Raw genomic sequence first — 22754 nt, 5'->3', positions numbered from 1 at the left:
CGAGCTACTGTTGATCAAACTGCTGAAGAAGTTAATGCTGGTTCTGATAGAAAGGGGTCAGAATACACAGTGCAGGACGGGCCAGGGCTGTTTTGGCAGCAAAAAGGAGGACTAACACAATATTAGGCAGGTGGTCATAATGTTATGCCTGGTTAGTTTATATATATTTCTTTTTTTTTCTCTCTCTCTTTTCTTTTAAATCATTTAGAGGCATGCATTAACTGATTAAACCTCTTATTTCATTACTAAACCTCCGGTGAGGTTAACAGTGGAAAACCAGCAGAAAAATGTTCAGTTAAATTGGATTACATGGTGATTTCCATTATAGCTTTAAGCTGATCTTTTTTGTTTCACTGCTACATTTACACACGTGTCTATACAGGAAAAGTATTTTAGGACATCTGAAGAAGTGTCCTTCACGTCACCCCCGTGTTCACGACTCAGATAAATAATTCAGAACCTGAGCAAAACTGCATTTAGGCATTTCCCTGGAGTTTAACCTTGAAATTATTCTCACATTTTGATTCTTTTTCATGCATGGAACATCCTTTTCTATCATTGGAGTTTATTAAAAAAAATGTGTCAATGAAATCCTGGAACACATTCACCTCTGTATCAGAAGTACAATATTCCATGGGGTGAGATGTTCTGTGAAGACAAAAAGCAGGTTCTTTTGTCGCTTCTATTAATTTGAGTGACCGTGATATGGACTGACAAGGTCACACAAAAAATTATATTTAATTTAAAAAACAAAAAAATTATTTAAAATAAAATCTTAGTATGTCTCTGTGTATAAGTGAGATATTGTTGGCTGTGAATGGTTTATACATTTTGTAGGAATGAAATACCTTCAATTTCTATTTAATTTGTTAACACACACACACACACACACACACACCATACAAATCAATTGACCTACATAAACATTTGTCTACTCATACTTATACACACCTTTCCTACAAGCAGTCCTGCCTGAGGACACACACACACATACACATACACACACACACACACACACACACACACACAGAGCACCTCAGGCATCAAGATCAATGTGAGGACCTGGAATACTGGAGAAAATAAGCGCATGGCTACAGACATGTATAATTAAAAAATGCAGCACTGCTATCAAATTTATTCAGAGGATAGAGCAGCGGAGAGACGACAGTCACACATCACTTCCCCTGTCCTTCTCTTTATCATTCCTGCACTCATTACTGCCAAAGAGATCCTGCTTTTCAGAGCATACACACCTCTATTCACCCGAGGACCCGAGCTGAGAGAGAGAAAAAAAAATCAAAAACATGGTGGAGACGTGAACAAAGCAGCTGAACCAAATGGACAAGCTGTATTAATGGTTACATCTCTCAATGTGCCCTGTGTGTGTGTGTGTGTGTGTGTAGGCTGTGGGTTCAGTGAAGCTAAGCTTTGAAGAATATAAAAAGCTCGGAGGGAATCAAGATAAAAGACGGTGCTAAAATAAGACTAGAAAAGGGCCACATGTTGAGTAAATAGGTTACTCTCCCTGCGGCTGAGGAAACTGGGAGTCAGAAAAAGAAAAGAAAAGAAAGTGTTTTTAAGGAATTTGCATGTTTTGTATGTCAATCTGGATAACAGATAAATGACGGTTTATACCCGAATTCCATTAAACTGAAACTGCTACTAATCACACACTTACTGTATCTCCAGGTATTTTATCAATCCCTAATCACAGCTAGTTCTGATTCTTTAACTGCACTGCTGCAGCAGTTGGTATAACATGGTAATAAAGTTCATTACATATACAATACAATATACAACTTCTCCAACTTCTCCAACTCTTATATTTAGTGCAATAAAGCAGCTAGGACACATTCCCAGTGCAGGAGCATTGGTGGTCTTCAACTTAGGGCTCTGGGTTGTTGATCAGAGGATCAGGGTTCAAGCTCCAGCAGCACAAAGCTCCACTGTTGGGCCCCTGAGCAAGGCCCTTAACCCTTAGGAGTCGGCAAACCCTTGCATTTTTTTCTGGTGACCGTGAAAAGAACTTAAAATGCTCCGTCATTTTTGATCATACACATAAGTGTAGTACATCATTTGAATCTGTAAAGGGTCTACTTTTATTTATGTACACTCACAATATCCACAAAATGTTGTGCTTTTGGAAAATAAAGAAAATAAACAGGGTGCGCTTTCAGCCGTCTCAGTCTCTGAGAAAATATTTTTGAAACGCGTCACTAACATGAACTGAAACTCCGCGAATACTGCACACACACACACGAGAAATATATCTATAGAAAGCTTAAAGGGTCTAATTTTAAATGATGAAGTCACATCGAAAACAAACATTCTCAGTTTATGTAATCCGTGTGAAACCAAGGAGAGGCACAGAATTTCTGTCACACTTCATTATCTGATAATGACCTGAGGCAGGACACGCCCACACGATATTCACAGGGAAAACAGTCTGGGTAATCTACATACAAGGCCACGCCCCCGGACACCGGCTTGCTGTTACAGTTTTACCCTGCATGTATGTTTTTGGACAGTTTTATCCTACACTGATTTTGTTTGCACCATTTTACCCTGAATGTCTGTTTTTACACTTTTTATTTATCTTGAACTGTTCCTGGGATTCTTGCAAGTGAATCTTGAGTTATTCAAAATAAACTACAAACAAAGAAATATGTTTTTGTCCTCAGATTATTTTCTTGTAGCACTTTCCTCAGTCTCATACCTGACTGAAAGGGGTAATTATGCAGCTCATTATGTGGGTCTTTGTGTTCTCTGGTGTGAATTACAGCATTATTCATGATCATTCACACCTCCTCACATATGGCCTTTCTAAACAAAAAGTGTCTTAGAAAATTTAAATGAATGTATTGTTTTCTTTGAATAAGTGAGCAGGATGAGTGTCACATCATTTCGAAGTAAAAACACCAGGCTACAAGATCCAGGTCACAAAAGTCTTGTACACAAATGTTATGAATGTGTTTTGTGGTCTTATTTCAGTGACTTATTTTTTTGTTGTTTTCAATAATCACACATAACTGTTATTTTCTCCAGTACACAAACTTGTACATACATGCTGCTCACATATTATTGTAGTGCAGTTTGTGCTGAATACAGTGTAATCAGACTTTAGCCATTTATATGTTTATAAGTAACCAAAAAATACACAAATGTCAGGACATGTCAGAACTTCTTCAGGGCCCCAAAACACCTGCAGACTCCTAAGGGTTAACCCTCTCTGCTCCATGGGTGCTGTATCATAGCTGCCCCTGTGCTCTGACCCCGAATTCCTCAGGTGGGATACACAAAGAAAAGAATTCCACAGTGCTGTAATGTATGTGTGGTGATAATAAATTCTTCTTCTTCTTCTTCTTCTTCTTCTTCTTCTTCTTCTTCTTCTTCTTCTTCTTCTTCTGTAGTATGACAGCTAGATCTGAGAGGCTCAGGAGGAAGCAATCAGAGTTTATAATCTCCTCCATAAACTCTGATTTACTTCACCATCATTGTGCACTTTACTGTTTTTACATATTGAGTACATCACTTTCTATCCTTTAATTTTTCCACATTCTGAACTGCATGTAACATGTAACCCATCACACATCACCTTCTATCACTTCTTATTCCTTCTATTTTCAATTTATTTATTTACACACACAGTCTAGAGAGCAGTGGCCGGCTTTTCATCTCACTGCAGGTTCAATCTTGAAATCTGGAGTCCCCTGAGATCTGAGGCTCCCTGTGACCCTGTGGAGGAGAGGCCGCTAGAGAAAACAGATGGATGGATAGAATTTCTGCCCTAAAGGTAACCACAAATAAGGACAGGAGCTTAAAGGCTATTTTCAAAGCACAGTGTGTCATGTGACTGATACCTTAGTATAAATATCTGTCTTAATATGATGATAAAAAAGTGAAAATTGTTATGATTGTAAAATTAATTCTGTGCATTTTATGCATTAATTTTACTTTTAAAAAATGAGGAAACTATAAAAAATTAAAAGGCTGATCAAATGAATGGAAACTCAGATCACGGTCACGTCAGCGATTCAGTCTCCATGGCGGATTTATTTTTATCAGGATGATGACTTTATATTTGCTTCTCAGGTTTCATCAAGCAGAACTGCAGATCACAGTCTAGCTAATGGAACTGTTACCACACAACAATATCTTAAAACCCTAATCACTTCCTGCTGAGCAGCACCTTTAATCCTAATCTTCTACAATGTTAGCGTTAAACAAGCTACTCTTCACATTTACAGCCTGACTTACAGAACATCCTGACTTTTTGTAAGGCTTGGAAAAAAAAACTATAAAAAAGAATAACTGATAAACAGAAAGGGACTCAAAACTGAGCCTTGAGGGACACCATAAAAACCTATGGAAATAAGAAGCTGGAAGTTGTGCTGAAAAAGTGTTGCTCGTCAGTTAATTATGCTAAACGACAGTCATGTAGGCGAACTCTCTCGCTTCTTCATATATCCAGAGTAAAGTTCATAAGAAAACATCAGACATTTTAATCAAGAAATATTTTTATGCGCTACATTTGGAATGTTCTTATTCGAGCTATCCATACTTTATCACGTTAGCGCCTACTTCTCAGCCTTGTTGATTAGATTTCTGAAACGTGGGACCGAGCATCACATCATTGCTCTCGCTCGGCTCACTAACGAACATTAAGGTCATAAACGTCAATACAGTCGGGTGTGAAAGCTTTCAAAGTTCACAGATTTTCTCCTGCTGTAGAGCTAACTAGGCCAACTATCCACCTTATTTCTGTGCTCCAGTCTCTTCACATCTCCAGGCCATTACTCCTGCCATAGAGATACATGAGGAGATTTTTTGCCCCTCGCTGTAGTGTGCTACAAGATTTCAGCTTGCTGTCACCACCACTGAACTCCTCAGTGTCATGTTCTACACTTAGCCAAGAGCAACTTTACAGTCCCACAAAAAAAAACCTTCTCGTTCTTCCAGAGGTGACACCAGTCCGATCTCAGAGCTGGAAATCATCCTCCTGGGGATAACTGGATAAACTTGTCAAAAAACTAGTTGCAGTTAGATACCCGAATGGAAACTTATTACTTTTTGGTTAACTTGTAGATTTTTAAAAGTAGGTGTGAATGCAGCAAACCAACACAACAGCCCGATATATCTTCTGTTCATATTTCTGTTTGTTTTTTATTCTAGAAAATACCAATTTCATCCAAGGATTCCATTCCACTCTTCTCAATCATTTTTGCAACTTGCTCTTTAAATCAAGATTCATTTGTTCCCAACAGATTCCAGGTCCTTTGAAGGAACATGTTAATGCTAACCAATGAACCGATCTCGTACCACTGAAAAGTTTCTAGTCAGACCTGCAGATTTGGGAATCAGTGCAAATTATCTGAATGTTCTTTTTAAACAAAACAAAACAAAACAAAACAAAAAAATAAAAACAGAAGTAGAAGAGTTAACGTGAGTCTGGCAGAACATCCTTTTACTGTTTTTGTCAGTCAACATTCAAACCAGCAATTTATTCTTTTCACTCCTCCAACAGTCTTTCATTATTTATTTAAAAACATGTCAGAGCTCAGCCTTGTGTTTATGATCGTTACTTAACCAACCAGTGTGTAGAAATGCCTCATAGCTGTATGAGTATTACAGATAGATAGATAGATAGATAGATAGATAGATAGGTAGATAGATAGATAGATAGATAGATAGATAGATAGATAGATAGATAGATAGATAGATAGATAGATAGATAGATAGATAGAGGAGATGGTATACAGTAAGAGCAAGAACAGATCTTTGGATAGATGAATGGAGGAATGACTTTTTAAATGGATGGATGAATGGATGGATGGATGGATGGATAAATGGATGGATGGATGGATGAATAAATGGATGGATGGATGGTATGATGGCTGGATGAACAAATGAAGCCTTGGTAAATGTTGATAGATGGATGGATGCCTGGGTGGATAAATTGTAGAGATAGATACCTCTCCTCCCCTGGTTGCAGTCTTCAGGCAGGCAGGAACCCCATGAAGACCAGGAGGACAGCAGACATGACCGAGAGCAGGGCAGAGAGCAGGACCGGACAGACGAGGGGATGTGTGTTTCCTCACACAGACTCACACTGACCGGCCGAGAGACTGCAGAGAGAGAGAGAGAGAGAGAGAGAGAGAGAGAATGAGAGAATGAATGAAAAGGGAAAAGAGAACCTGCAGAACATCTCCGGTTCTCCAGTACACCAACACCAACACTTGTTTCTATAGTAACAGCTCATTTGCATGGTAGATTTCTCCCCAATCAGCTGTTAATATTGAAACGATAACATATTAGGACAAGAGTATAAATTTTAGACATGAACTTCTGACGTGTAATAAACACCACAAAGGATGATATCCGAGCTGACCTGCTCTGATCTCCGCCATTTTGTTTTTGTTAAGTTATAAGAAATTGTCTCAGGTTCCAAGATTCAGTAGTTCAGTACTTTGATTCCGAATCAGAGAATAATTGATTCTTGAGCTTTTTCTTTGATGTTTAGTTTTTTTCACAACCAGATGTAATTAAACAAATTTTTAAAATGGAATGCAGATTTATTAAACTACACTACTCACAAAAAGTTAAGGATATTTGGCTTTTGGGTGAAATTTATGGAAAAGGTAAAAAGTTCACACTACAGTGATATTATATCATGAAAGTAGGACATTTAAGTAGAAGCTGCAATGGTGATTTCCTCATCTCAAACAATTTATTGAAACAAAATCCAACAACAGTGGAGGGTATACCACAACAAAAAATCTCAATGTCTCAATAATCTGTCATGTGCCCTTGACCATCAATTACAGCTTGACCACGACGTCTCATGCTGTTCACAAGTCGACTTATTGTCTGCTGAGGCATGGCATTCCACTCTTCTTGAAGGGCGGCCCTCAGGTCATTGAGGTTCTGGGGTGCAGGGTTACGAGCCTCTATACGGCGACTCGGCTGATCCCAGAGGTTTTCTATGGGATTCGGGTCTGGAGAAAGTGCAGGTCACTCCATTTGAGGTACCCCAGCCTCCAGCAGCCGTTCCCTAATGATGCGACCTCGATGAGCTGGAGCATTGTCGTCCATGAAGATGAAATTAGGCCTGTGTTGTTCATGCAGGGGCACAATGACTGGATTAATGATGTTATTCAGGTAGTATTGGTTTGTCACTGTACCATTCACAAGATGTAGGGCAGTTCTGTATTGAGTGGACACACCTGCCCAGACTGTAACACCACCACAACAGTGGCTGAAGCATAGCGCTCTCCTTGACGTCTCCAACATCGTTGGCGGCCATCGTTTCTGCTCAACGTGAATCGACTTTCATCAGAGAACAGCACTGAGGCCCACCGGTCCCACGTCCAGCATAAATGCTCCCTGGCCCGACGCCTGCGTCTGGTGGTGTGGTCAGGTACTCTTGCAGGTCGTCTAGCACGCAGACCACATTGATGTAAACGGTTTCGAATGGTCTGACGTGACACTTGGGTTCTTCTCACCTCCCTTAAATGTGCCTGGAGTTGAGTGACATTCAACATCCGGTTCCGCAGGACACTGTTCACAATGAAGTAGTGTATTTCTCTGGATAAAAGCAAGCATTTGATTCACTTCCTGCAGTGAGTTGATTCTGAATCAATTCACTTTACAACTCAGGAGAGACAGCTTCAGCTTCTCTCAGGCTCTCTCAGACCCACTGAGTTCTCTCTGGACTACAGAACCGAGGCCGAGAACACACCGGGGTTCAGTTCACTCCCACTGCAGACTCGGAAACAATCCAGGTTTTGAAAATTCCTCTTTTATATCTCTTACAGTTTTAACGTCGGTTAGGATTATATAAATAAAAAGCCTTGTTTTTTTAATCTGGTTTTAAATCCGAGTCTCAGATCTTTCTGCAGGAGCCCAGAGCGCTGACGGCAGCCTGTGTGCTTATAAGTCAGAGCTAATAAAGCGAGTGTGATTTGATTTCCTGCGCCTCACACCAGTTTAAAACAGATTAAAGTATGATCAGATGGGAGAGACGTGCAGCTCCAGCGCTCCTCCTCAGGCGGCTGCTTGCAGGTCGTGTTGAGAGATTTACAGAGAAAATCAGAAATGTTATTGATCTGTGGAGGGAGAAGGAGCTGAAAGGATGTGGGCTGGACTTCCACACGTGTGTGTGTGTGTGTTTGTGTGTGCGTCTGTGTGTGTGTGTGTATGTGTGTGTGTACCGTCTCTGCCGTGTCTCGGTGTCGTCTCGTCCTGAACCTGAACGCAGTACGTCTCTCGGCTCTGTACTCCTCCTCCACACATAGCGCTGATGTTCACCACTTTCTTCTCCTGCAGGCTGAGGAGAGGCGTGATACGACACACACTCCAGTCTGTACTCCTCCACTCGTACCTACACACACACACACACACACACCTGATGAAATATCACAAACGTCATTCTTCTAGCTCAGGCTGCTTTGTGTGTGTGTGTGTGTGTGTGTTTCTGCTGAAACTAAAGCTATATTATTCATACAGTTAGGTGTGAGCAGCACTCAGCATTCTGGGTAATTAATAAGTAGCGCTAATAAGAGGCAGTGTGAGACAGAGAGCAATAAAACACACACACACATATACAGTATATACATATACATACACATATGTGTCTGTGTATGTCCCTGAGTGTGTGTGTGAATGTGTGTGTATGTGTGTGTGAATGTATGTGTGTGTGTATGTGTGAATGTCTGTGTGTGTATGTGTGTGAATGTATATGTGTGTGTGTGTGTGAATGTCTGTGTGTGTGTATGCACCTGGGGCACTTGGGTAGTAAATCCCCAATAATATTGCAGGCCTCTTTCTCCTGGAGGGCGGGGCATTCTGCCCCTCTCCCTGTGCTGGGCTGCATCACGCTCCGCCTCCTCACGCGATAACCAGGAGACAGATCAGATGATTGGCAGGTCTTTGAGCACGAGCTCCAGGATGACCAGTCGGAGGTGTGGCAGTCTCTGAGCATGAGGCAGGGGCGGGACGAGGCAGGGGCGTCGTCTCCAGAACACAAACTGCAGCAAGAATCAGAGCGCAGATGATTATAATTAGATTAAATTTCAAAATTCTGTTTTTGCTTCAGAAAATAAAACATAAGTATAAGATTTTCAATTTGTACAAATTAAAAGCAAAAAAAATACTTTGTGAAAAGATTTGCAAATAGATCACAAAAATCAACTTTCAAAAATCAGTTTTTATTCATTTCTTTGTTTATTTAAATCTATTTTTATTTGCTGCCAAACATTATCAAGAAAGAAAGAAAGAAACAAACAAACAAAAGGAAAGAAAGAAAGAAAGAAAGAAAGAAAGAAAGAAAGAATATACCTCGACTTTAAACTTGAGGAAGTTTCCCCACACAGACATGACCGACTCTGAACTCAAGCCTGTGATATTTATTCCTTTACTTTATTCTACTGTAGAATTATTATAGAAGTAACGCCCGGTGTACTGCTGAGAGGAGAGGTTGTTAAACACATGGAGACGCGCGGCTACGCTACGATGATAAAGAACACAGCGATAACTAAAGTTCAGCGGCGGTGAGAATGGGCTGTACGTGTAGAGCATGGAGAAAATAAAGGAGAGAAAAGAGCGTGACGAGACTCAGAGGAAGAAAACAACAGGATGACAGGAAGTCTGTGCTGTCTGACATTTGGATGAATAGAGATCAGAAGAGAGAGTGAAGGGGTGAGTGACGGATGGAGATGAGATGCAGAGACACGATTGTAGATGGAGCACAAAGACGGAGGTGTGAGGCTGGAACCAGAGAGTCAGGAGGAATCAGGAGGGATGTTTATGACTCGATCTACAATCTCTTCCTCTGTTCAAATAAATCCTTAATAAAAATCAGGCATGGTGTTCGTCTGGACTGAAATGATCAAACTCACATTAAACTCACACATCTGGATGCTTGGAACAGAACAGCCGTGAATCCAGATGTTTGCATCTGTAACGCAGAGGCAGGACGCTAACCTTGGCTTGGTGTTTATTGGATGTCGGAACACAGGAAGTCAGACACAAAACCGGAGTTTCACTGATCAAGAAACAGGCGAGGGTTTGAAGCAGGAAGTACGCTAACTCTAACTCCGCCTCCTTTAACTCCGAGTTCAGCAAGTGACGAGAAACCAAGATGGCGGCTCGCAGCTTCCGCAGGAAACACAGCAACAGCAGAGCTTCTTCCTTTTAAACTCAGTTCACTGTATCACCACTGACCAGCTCCAGATCCTTCAGCATACAGATTCAACATCAAAGGAAATGAATCTCACACACACACACACACACACACACACACACACACTCACACACACACACTCACACACACTCACACACACTCACACACACTCACACACACTCACCTGTTCTATAGCAGAGTGTGTGCTGAATGCAGTGTAATAAACTTTTGGCTTTAATATGATGGAAGTAACTAAAATTAGGGGAAATGTTAGGGCATGTCCAAACAAACAAACAAACAAACAAATGTATAAATAAATAAATAAATAAATAAATAAATAAATAAATAAATAAATAAAGGTTAATAAAATGAATTTTTTATATTATTATTTTTTTTAATTTGGCTTATTTATTTATTTGTTTGTTTGTTTGTTTGTTTATGTGTTTGTTTTATTATTTATTTGCTTGTTATTTATTATTATTGTAATTATTATTATTATTATTATTATTATTATTATTATTATTATTATTATTATTATTATTATTAATTTTCAGAAGGAAATGTTGATATTTGATATTAATGTATAATTTTTTACCTAAATCCAGGATGCTGGACATGACACTGTAATTCAAAGGAAATAATATCATTAACCCTTTCACCTGTCCACTGGTTTTAAACAGGTTTATGGGACGTTTTCAGTCAGTGTAAACAAATGACCTGAATGATGTTCTGGTCAGTCGTGAGTCTGATATAAAATGAGTCTGTCGGCTTTCAGTGTGTTTTAGACGTGTGTTTTTCCCTCTGTTGGAGAACCTTACACAGAATTTTACTGGTTGAAGATGAAATTTCAGCTGCTTTCACTCGGAGAACATCTCAGAGAACAGCAATGGGTTTGAGATCAACATTTACTTTAAAGATACAAACATTTGTGTGGAAAAAACAAACAAACCTGGTACTTTTCTATGAATAGACCCTTTTTGTGCCGATGTCACGATTACATCACAGCGCTAGCTGGACGCAAAGCAAAGGGAAAACTGGAGGTGGCCAATACAAACCAGTACAGAGTCCAGCTACACGAGTGCAAATGTCATCTTGTGTTGTTGTGTGACAGAATTGATGGGGCTCAGATTTGAAGTTTTATGGCATACCTGCTGCCACTGGTGGACAAAAAAACCCACAACAGCTGTGGTCAAACTCAATAAATGAGCGAACTGGACAGAAACGGTCATCAATAATGCTGGCGTTCGCAGTGGACACTTCATATCAGATAAGGTTAAACAGACTGTTGTTGTTGGTTGGTGTGGTTTATGGCTCGATTACATGTATGTATTACGTACGTCTAACGTAGGCCCACTTCATCAGAAACTGGTGAACAATGCTAACTTTTTAGCGTGTAAGTTAGCTAACTGGTAGCTAACGACCAGGGACTAAACAAACTGCAGGAAACTGTCTCATCTCCCTTTCTACAGTTACCAGAAGCTCTGGATTTTTCTATCAGATAGTTGTAGATGTCAGGTCACTCAACCCAGAGGTCATCCTGTCACATCGTCCATCCATGACCAGTCATTGTATACTACCACTTATAAAGTGGGCAAATCTTTCTGCCTCCACCTAAGCTCCTCCCACAACAAAACGCCACATTGTTTACTAACAGAAAAAGGGTCTATATCACCCTGAGTAGGCTAAAAACAGAAATCCTTCTGAAACACGCCAAATTCCTAAAGTCCTGAGTTTCTACTTTCATATGAGCTTCATATTAACCTCCACTGTGGAGTGGAACATGACAAAGACACGCAATCATCAACACGGACACGACAAGAACAGGAGGAGGTCCATTATTTAGCCTCTGAGTAAATAGAAAAAAAGTGTTTATAATGGTTTTTTTTTTATAGATTTTCCTCAAATCAGATTCTCCTGATGGTCTCAGAGCCGTAAGAGTGATGAAGTGAAGGTTTTTTATCAGAACATCTCTTCACCACTTTCACTTCTGTCGCAATTAATTCTGTTTCATTCCCTTCATCAAAGTATAGTTTGATATTCTACATTACATCAGCATCACTGCTGGAGTTTTAAATAACAAATCACACCATGAACCTGCACTTTATTGGTGTCTAACAGTCGCAGTGAGAGTTACGTGACGCTAATCAGAAAATTGAGCTTCTGCTGGTTTGAAGAAACACATCTGAGTTTATTAAGAGAACGTAAATGACGATAAAGTGGAGAATGAGATGAGATGAGATGAGATGAGCGTGATGTGGAGTTAATAAGAAAACACTTTCAGCTATTAGCTGTGGATACATTAGCGTGTTTGTGTGTGTGTGTGTGTTTGTGTGTTTGTGTGTGTGTGTTTGTGTGTGTGTATGTGTGTTTGTGTGTGTGTGTGTGTGTTTGTGTGTGTGTTTGTGTGTGTGTGTTTGTGTGTGTGTTTGTGTGTGTGTGTTTGTGTGTGTGTGTGCGTGTTTTAACTCGATTATACACCACTCCTCTTCTCAAAGTTTCTCACAGAAGACTACAGAGTTAAAGAGTTACATATCTCTAAAAAAACATGAATGAATGAATAAGTTAAACGAGTCAGAGTCCGTCGCTCAGACCGGGGTTTCGAAGTTTTCAGTTGTTGAGCTTCTGGTTATTTCTATTTAAATAGAACCGTGGTGTGAGTTCAGAACTGACCACTTTATTACAACAACATGAGGAAATGATTCACATTTAAATCTGGGATGAAGCTGTGGAGTTGTGGGGTCAGACAGACAGACAGACAGACAGACAGGCAGAGAGAAAGGCAAACAAAAAGACAGACAGACAGATGGACTGGCAAACAGACAGACAGACAAATAGATATACAGACAGGCAGACAGACATATGGACAAGCAAAAAGACAACCAGACGGACAGGCGAACAAAGACAGACAGGCAAACAGACAGGTGGACAGACAGCTAGACAGACAGACAGATTCAGAAAGACTGGCAAAAAGATATTAGCTTGACAGACAAACAGAAAGACAGAAAGAAAGAAAAAAGTTAGAAAAGATGTGTGTGTGTGTGTGTGTGTGTGTGTGTAATTGTTCATTGTAATTATAATGTATTTGATTAGTCCGATGCAGGATGAACTCAGGTGTAAAGTCTATATTCAGGTCAGATGATGTCATTGCGCTCACACTAGTGTGTAAGATTCACAAATGGAATATGTAAATACTGTATTGTGTAAATGATGTTCCAGTGTGGATTAAACCTGACACTTTTATTGCACTATGTGATGTGTCACAGAACAAAACTGTGTTAAAAGCCAAACACACACACACACACACACACAACATGCCATTTCACCTCGTACAGTTCTGCCTTTTTCTTGGGAACTGATTCATTATTCCGAGTGTGTGGAGTTTTCCGTCCTGATTTATTTATTCTCTGTAAGCTTCATGGATTCAGCTTGGTTAGCTCTGCTAGCTCTGTGCTGTATTAGCATGTTTCTGTTTGTCTCTTGCTAATTACTTTGCCTCAGGTGTGTAGGTGACGGTTTCTGGCCTTGCCTGAGGTGTGGGTTATGAGTAAGACTCGCTATATTGAGGGTTTATCATTTTGTCACGTCATTTTGGAGTGTCCCAAATGTACTGGTAGCCATGCTCGTGCTATCTGTGCCGCGCTGCAGACAGGGTATCATTCCGAATACTCACTCATCACTCATCTTCTGTAAGCACTTTATTCTTGTAAGGATTATGGTGGATTCAGAGCCTTTCCCCGGAACACTGGGCACAGCACAGAGCACCACCCTCATTCACACACTTGGTGTAGCCAATCCACCATGTTCTGGCATGTTCTTGAGAGGAAGAGAACCCTATACTATCATATTACATCACATCACATCACATCACATCACGTGGTTCCATAGCACTGCTACAGTATGCTGATGACACTCAACTCATCCTCGCTTTTCCTCCCTCAGAGACTCACGTTTCTTCTAGGATATCAGCAGATCTGGCAGACATCTTGTCATAGATGGCAGCTGAAACTAAATCCTGTCAAAACAGAGCTGCTGTACATCCCTGGAGATGCATGGCCATGTCATCATCGTACTGGAAAAACTCTCTGACAACACACAAAGCCTTGATGTGATTCTGGACAACCAGATCTCATTTTCTGCTCATGCTGCTACCCTGACTCACTCATCCAGATTTCTTCATTAGCACATTAGAAGCAGCGTACTATTCCTTTCCACATAGACCACTCAGGTGTAATCCCTCCATCTTGGCAGGTCTTCCCCTGTGCACCATCTGACCCTGCAGCTCATCCAAAATGCAGCACCATGACTCATGTTCAATCTTCCCAGGTTCTCTCACACCATCACATCATTCTGCTCCCTTCACCTGCTTCCTCTAGCTGTTCATATCTCATGCTTGCCTACAAAGTGAAAAATTGACCTATCTGCAGTTACTCATCAAACCAAGGTTACTATTATGTTCCCTTTGAGCCACAAGCATGTTTCGACCAGACCCAGAGTCCCACAAGGCACAAGAAAGGCATTCACAAGATGAGATGAACCTTTCTTGAAAGTGATTTAGTGCAGCCAATCCCCCACATTGGCATGTTGTTGGAAGGTGGGAGCAAGTAAAGAACACAGGAAGTCGGCCATTTTTTATTTTCCCTGAGTACCTGCTCTCACAGTGAGTTTAAGTAAGTAGCCTTTGTTTGTCACATATACATTACTGCACAGTGAAGTTCTTTCTATGCTTATCCCATCCTTGGAGGGTTGGGGTCAGAGTGCAGGGTCAGCCATGATGCAGTGCCCCTGGTTGAGGGGTGATGGCGACCCTGATCTTCTGATCAACAACCTAGAACCTTGACTACTTGTGCCACCACTACTCCAATCACAGCATCACATGTGTTTCTATATGACTGCTATGCTGATGACACTTAATTCTTCTGTAACCAGGAGGTAGAACAGACTTCTCCTGGCTGTATTCTAAAGATCTACCTCTTTACTAAACACCTTAACAAGCACTAAATCTACACAGTTTGTTTAAAAATAAATAATGTTTATTTCCTGTATTAACTTTTATACTGATCCATTTTGTAGTGGCATTATGATGTTATAAGATTGTATACTTGTACATTTTAAATAATTTTCCTAAAAATAGGCTCTAGGTTTTCTGTGTAAGACAGGAAGTACAAAAATGGATGGATGGATGGCTGGATGGATGGAGACAGATTAATAGATGTTAAACCCTCAAGCTCTCATGGGAAACTGAGAATTCCAACTGAGGTCTAGCCCCTGTGGGAACTGTTTGAGGGGCAGAGAGACCACATCTAATCAAAACATTTGATTTGACATTTGTGCTTCCTAGTCCAGTTTCAGATTAGTCCCTAGTCGCAGTCCCTCACATGCCTGGTACTGCACCTGACCTTCACTCTTTATCCTGCAGGTGGTGAGCCAACAAGATAAATCCACATTCCCAGTTTGGGCTGAACATGACCGAGTTACTTGGGTGGTCACAAAGGCTACATTCAGATCTCTAAGGATTACCAAAATCTACAAGCCCCTTCACACCAACAAGGTCTCAATCCATCCAGAGGTTGATGAGTAGTAAAAATATCTATTCTTGTAGGTTTTAACCACTAGACTCTTAGGTGCCAGACATGTCTGCTTTACAGATATTAGATAACTGTAACAGCTGCTTCCTGTAAGTCAGAGGGGCGAGTAACCTGGAGTTGAAAAAAAGGGGTGGAGTCAAAATGAATATATTATCACATGGTGGGTTCATGCTTTATCTCTTCGAATCTTTCAGTTTGATTTCACTTATAGATTTCAGAAAATGTTAGCGAGTAAAGAAATAAGCAGCTGGCAGACAGAAATGATAACAAACCTGTGTTCTGTTTCTTGAATTTCTTTTTTATCAGTGTTACACTCAGGCCACTTACCTCAGTAATTCTAGCTTTGCACCTTGTATATCAGTTAAAGAAAGAGGAGACAGGATATAATCATGGAACCAACCTGAAGGACTTTCACCTGTCAACCCTCCTGTACAACAATTCCCAGTTTTTCATTTACCAGAGTCAGGTACAAAACGATTACAAAAAAGTTTTCATGCTTCACTATTAGACTTTCTGACTGGTTGAAGTCCTGCCTCATAACCCAAAGGTTGAGGAGTATATCTGGACCATCAGTCTTTATATTATTAACAATGAGGTCACTTGCCATCAGAGACACAGTTTGGTGACAGAATGATGACGTGAAGACATCAGCAATCCAAACATGTCATAGCAGAATCTACACTGACCTAATAGTTCCTCATGGGCCATTGATTGCTGTTGTAGAAAGGACATTAATCAGTTACATTATTTACTGTCCAGTGTCACCTAAATGAGGATGGGTTCCCTTCTGAGTCTGGTTTCTCTCAAGGTTTCTTCCTAATATCATCTCATGGAGTTTTTCCTCAACACTGTTACCACAGGCTTGCTCATTAGGGATAAAATAAAATAGGGATAAAATAATTTAATAATTTAATTTAATAATTGATGTTTATTTTTAGTTATTTATTTATTTTCTTTCCTCTCCTTTCTCTGTTTCTCTTCTTTCATAAAGCTGCTTTGAGACAAAGTCCATTGTAAAAGGTGCTATACAAATAAATTGAATTGAATTGAATTGCATTGTTGAATAAATTTAAAACATTAGACATTTTATTGATTAGACATTTATGGCATGTTGCAGACACCATTATCCAGACTTACATTTATCTCATTTACACATCTGAGCAGGTGAGGGTTAAGGGATTTGCTCAAAGGCCCAGCAGTGGCAGCTTGGTGGCTCTGGGATTTAAACTCTCAACCTTACGATCCGTCATGCTAAGGTCTTAACCAGTGAGCTACAGTTATCTATATCACTAAATAAACCACAGCAAGAGTAGCACCACATCTCCATGTGAGAAAGAATAAAAGCAGCAGGAAGCCTGGGTAGCTTTCTGTTTCTATCAGATGCATTTCTCACAGCGCTGCTTCCCTGTTAAATAATAGATTCTTGAATAAAAGACTCAGATGTTTGAACTACTCTCCAAAACAACCAGAACAATGCCCATAAGATTCTCATCAGCTTGTTAAATAAGCTATAAAGTCTGGCTGTTATCAGCCGACACGTGATGATCTCTCACGCTCAGGCTGTTCCTTTCTTCCCTTTGTCTTTCAGTGTCAGAGACAAATCTGTTTTTACTCCTAAATCAAACAGACACACACACACACACACATCCCACTGTAGACACCAGATTGTTAGCTAACAATGTAATGGATAGTATGTGTGCCTGTAATCAGTATATGATTAATTCACAGCTCAGAACAGGAAATGGAGAGGAAAGCTCATGACATGAAAGACCAGGGCACAAGTCGATAGTTCTCAGAGGAACCATTTGTAAAGTAAGACTCTGTGTCTGCTTCGCCTGGAGCCATCATTATCCCTAATTTGAGCAAAAGCTATAGAAAAAAGCGAAGCGGAAAAAAGGCTGTGACAGCAGCTTCACTTTCAAACTCGTTTTATCTAAACAAGCTAATAAACATCACATGCGAAAGCGAAGAGCTGAACATTAAACCTACACAATGCCCCTTTCCTGCACCACCATTGAGGCTAACCAAGCTAATCAGTAACGTTTATAGCCTCAATTTTCATCATAATTTACACCACTATGTTTTCAGCACACATTATATCACCTCAGCAACACCGCGTGTACACAAGCTGCTTGCTAACGTAATAAACGATCCATAATTCAACCATAAATTCATTCAATAAAATACATTAACTCGAACTTTGGGTCAATTTAATCGTTAGCTTTTGCTTTTGTTTATGTTTAATATAATCAGATTTCTAGAGAAAGAGAGGAAGATTGTGTAAGTTTCAGTTTGCTGAATTGGTTTTGTCTTTAAACAGTGTGGAATCTTCAGCCTAGAAAACACAGTAATGACTGAAGATGAAAGAAAAATTCATATACAATGTTCTCCTTATTTTAGATAATGGCAATGAAAAGCAGCATGTCTGGATTTATGCACTTAGACTACTGGATCAGTGAAGGGAAGTTCGGATCATTTTACTGACTCGGATCTTTGAATCTCGTTCAGTAAAATGAACTGACCTTTTATTGAGTCATTTTGTTCATTTCAGCAGAATATAATTACAGTGTTACGTGTTAATAAGCAGTGACCTCGACACATCTACTTACCCACAGTTGAACACATTTAGAATAAAACAAAACTATAAATTAGCCAAGGCTAAAACCAGACTGACAGGAACAAACAAGAACAGAACTTTTTTATTTTTCAGAAAATGTTCATTGCACGTGTCTTTTGGTAATTTTATGATAATTCCTAAGTATTATACAACATTACATTGACTGTAAGATACCCATGCAGGAAGTGGTCATGTGATGAACGAACGAATGACTCGATGAACGAATCATTTCTGTTTCCGGTACAGACTGCATAGCGAAAGGCTATGAGGCCGTCACGTGATGAACGAACGACTCGGGAGATGAATCATGTTTCCCGTACAGAATCTATAGGATGTTGCGCATGCGTGGTCAATACAAAATGAACGAATCGCTCTCTGAGATGACTCGTTGTTGAGTCAGAAAAAGGATTCATTCAAAATGAACGAATCGATCATGAACAACACATCACTATACTGGACTTGTTTTTATACCATAGTTAGCCACACTAGTTAGCATTGAATTAAGCAGGATTGCTAGCATGTTAGCAGTGATAACACTGCTATAGCTAATAGTTGTTTTTAAAAATAATGTATTTCACTGCCCCCTGAAATTCTCCCTCTCTCTCTCTCTCTCTCTCTCTCTTTCTCTCTCTCTCTCTCTCTCTCTCTTTCTCTTGTTCATCACCTTGACTAGTACAGGGTCGTAAATGCGATTATCGAGGTCCTCTCCCTAAATCCTGCTCTTTTACACATCTTTTCAAGTCAGAATCTTCAGATACACACTTTCCTTCTCAATAATCTGGATTAAGCTTTAGTGAAGACGTTCCCCGCTTCATCCTGCTCTCATTATGTTTAACATGTAACTGGCTGAACGTGGATTAATACAGTCACGCTTTAGCAGAAGGCTTACCTCAGCACCGAGTTCTTCCCATCACTGGCCATGCAGCGAACCTGCCGCGTCTGGTAGCCGATCTCCACATCCCACCACCTGGAGACCTCATAGAGCTGCTGCTGGGGTTGATGGTGGAGTTGGGGAAGGTGGTTTTGTGAAAGGTTATGGTGTCGGTAGGTCTGGTTATGATGGAGTTGGTGGTTGTTGGTGAACTGGTGTTGATGAACCTGGTCGTGGTCTTGATGAAGCTGGTGTTGGGGTTTTTGCTTGATTTGTTGTGTTTGGTCTGGATAAAGTTCCTGATCTTGCTGGTTTTGATTCTGAAGTAGGTGATGTTGATTTTGTGGATAGTTTTGCTCTTGAAGTTGAAGATGGTTTTGGTCTTGGAGGTGCTGTTGTTCATTTGGGGTTTGGTAGTGTTGCTGTTGGCCTTGTTGAGGGATTTGTTGGGTTTGGTCTTGAGAAATGTGTTGAAATTGATCTTGATGATCATGATATCTATGGTGTTGATGTGTATAGTGTGCTTGTTGGTATCGGCCACCTCGAACATGTCTTTTCACCATATTCTTCTCCTTAACACCAAAATCCAGGGTCGTCCTTCCATTCATCACCAGGTCTTTCTGCTGTGGAAGTCTACACTCGCTCCATGCCCCTACCTTCAGGCTGTACAGATTCCTGTCCTCACCTATCGGACATGGCAGCTGGTGTTCACACAGCTGCGTTTCGCTCAGATCGGGGCATCCGGCTCCACCATACGCAGGAGCTGCGAGAACGTGGCGCGTCCGGTGCCTCAATCCGACCCCGCACATCCCGCTACAGTGTGACCACGAGGAGAAATCAGACACCACACAGTCCAGAGGGCATGGGATCAGACACGCCTGTTCCAGAGGCGGCCGAGGAGAGAAGAACTCGCAGATACGATCGGACACGGACGTCCCGTTGAGCACACGGACGCAGCGAACCGAACGTCTCTGAATACCGTGTTGGGCCGTGACGCACTCGGATGCCAGAGGTCGCGTCTTCACGTCATTAGAGTTCAAAGTGAGAGAGCAGGAACTCCACTCGGACACGTCCCACTCGAACAGGTCCTGGTGCCACTCACACACCTTGAAGCAGGGCCTCTGAGTGTCAGGCTTGACAGAGTGCTGGCAGTTGGAGTGGTGTGTGTTCCAGCCATCTGAGTGAACACACCACACACTGCGGGACTGAACACCACTTGAGCCACATTCCTCTCCTTTACAACGACCCCACTGACCTGCACAGACACAAACAGACAACTATTACTCTTACTATTCAACACACACACATTTTATAACCTCCTACAAAATTAGTATCTTTCATCATGGTAATAACGTGCCATCTCTAGAATCTTGGAGACAAAGAAAGAAATAATTGGTTACAGATTTTTCATTTTATTGCAAATAAATGTTTGGCAAAAAATGACCAGTACACACCCCACCCCTTTATCCCCTTTACCCCCTTTACCCTAAATGCAGTAAATCAGGCACACTCTGTGCGTTTATCAGTCGTAAACATCATCCAGAAGCCTTTCTAGCTGTTTATTTGTACTGCAGTCTAGCTCTTGTTTATTACTCCGCCTCCTTTTTTTGATTGACAGCCTGCAAAAGTTCAAGCATTTCTCCAAAAACATTTGTGCCGAAGCACAGAGCGTTCTCGGCTCATTGACAGAGCGATGAAGGTGAACAGCGCTCCTCGTCGTGCTGTCTGTCTGCAAAGGTCACGCCGCTTATCAAGCAAATGAAAAGGTAAAGGTAAAGGCATTAGGGAGGCCGCTGTGAACGGCTGTAATAAGAGCGCGGCGCTCAGCGGGTATTAAAGTGCAGTTTTTGTTGGAATGAATGGTAGTTGACTCGTATGTTCAGCCATCAAAGCTTAATTACGGTCATCTGTCACTCAAGCCACAAGTGTGTGACATTAAAGATGCTGAATGTCACATCTGCACTTATTTACTGCTTCCTGTTCAGTCTGCGGCTCGGGGAAGAAAATAAGGCTTGGGACTAAACGTTCCTGAGGAACCGGGTTGAAATAAACATCTGTAATGTCGACCACTCCTCTGAGGATCGAGTAATCAGATAAACACGGCTAATATCGCTAACTGTACATGCTAAAACTCCAGTACAACCTCATGAGGATGAGCTAATAGAATCATAGTGATCATAGGCAACAGGAAGAAATGTAAATAAATACAGTCTATTAATTAAAAATGTTCAATAACCAAGTAAAAAAGTAATGCTGAAATAAGTAACAAAAAAAAAATACAGCTTTAAAGGCTAAAATTAATTTTATTTCTTTCTCAGTTTTAAATGGTTAAAATAATAAACTACAGCTAAAATGAGATAAAATATTTGGTTTAAATATCTTAAAATAAAAATATTAAAATCTGATTTAATAATGGAATAAATCTTGAAGGTTTTTTTTTTTCTCATGTCTACACATTAAAGTTTAAACACTCCTGAAGAGAAGCAGCTGATTCAAGAGGAAGAGGAAGACGGATGGAAGCTCGAGCAAATGAAGATTATTTATCATGTGCATGTGGAGCATGTGGTTTAAAGCCATCCTGCTGTGAATTATATCATTAAATCCATGCCTTTTCTGTAACAACAACACGATCAGCTCGTCCACACAGTGACGCCAGAGCAGCTGTTCATCAGCACACACACACACACACACACACACACAGCTGTATAATTCCCTGTTCTGAGCTTCTCGGCAGAATCCAGAAGAATTATGTAAAACAGGTGGAACACCTGGATTCAGTGGAAACACCTGGATTACATTCATCAACACAGAGTTTTTATTTTCTGAGAAAGAGCCAGTGGAGCCGCAAGATCGTCTTCAAACTAAAACCACAACCACAGATGATAAAAGATTTTTTAAAACTTTCTTAAAGTTAAAGTTTTAAGCTCAGGAATGTTTTATACTTTTTTTTGGATAAATCAGTTTATTCATCTGTAGTATGAAACAGAAGCATGAAAAACAAATCATTTGTATATATTTTTTTAATTGTAACTTTAATGCATGAATCTGATTTTTCAGATTTTTCAGGTGGATGTTGTTATTCAGTCTCTCAGTACGGACTCATCGATCTCTGGAACTCTGTTTCCTAAAGCTTAATGATTTTAGAGAATAAAATTTCATCCTTCATTTTATTTCATTCTGGTTTTAAAGGCCAGTGTTGGTGATTAAAACATCTTGAATATCAGGTAATTGAACAAAAAAATAAATATCTGGCAACCCTGCAGACGACTGAACTACTGAACTACACACAGGTATTTAAATATCTTCAATATGGAGCACGAGTTTCTGAATATTTCATCTCTTGTTGGATGTAAACAGAGCCGCTCCAGATCGCAGCTTTATGTTAATGCTCTCGCTCCAATGCCTTAGCGTTTCTATAGCAACAATACCTCATTCACAGTGGGACGCTTCATGTGAATGGAAAAAAAAATAATCATTTATGTGTTTCTTTTCTAATGAATG

General features: G+C 40.4%; 1 protein-coding gene across 6 annotated transcripts in view; it reads right to left on the bottom strand.

Moving 5' to 3' along the window:
- The window catches only part of thsd7ba (thrombospondin, type I, domain containing 7Ba), a 277286-nt gene that overhangs the window by 138495 nt on the left and 116037 nt on the right, over positions 1-22754 (bottom strand). For all 6 annotated transcript variants that reach the window (XM_058392433.1, XM_058392434.1, XM_058392435.1 and 3 more), the window contains 4 exons: positions 19272-20508; positions 8778-9026; positions 8211-8380; positions 5973-6125 (listed from right to left, as the gene is read on the bottom strand). In XM_058392433.1, the coding sequence (XP_058248416.1) occupies positions 5973-6125; positions 8211-8380; positions 8778-9026; positions 19272-20508 (1809 nt within the window). The remainder of the gene's footprint in view (positions 1-5972; positions 6126-8210; positions 8381-8777; positions 9027-19271; positions 20509-22754) is intronic.

This window comes from Hemibagrus wyckioides, linkage group LG06 (genome assembly GCF_019097595.1).
Source record: "Hemibagrus wyckioides isolate EC202008001 linkage group LG06, SWU_Hwy_1.0, whole genome shotgun sequence".
In the NCBI taxonomy this organism is placed as follows: domain Eukaryota; kingdom Metazoa; phylum Chordata; class Actinopteri; order Siluriformes; family Bagridae; genus Hemibagrus; species Hemibagrus wyckioides.
Note: the sequence above shows the minus strand (reverse complement) of the source record. Positions and strands in the feature narration are given on the sequence as shown.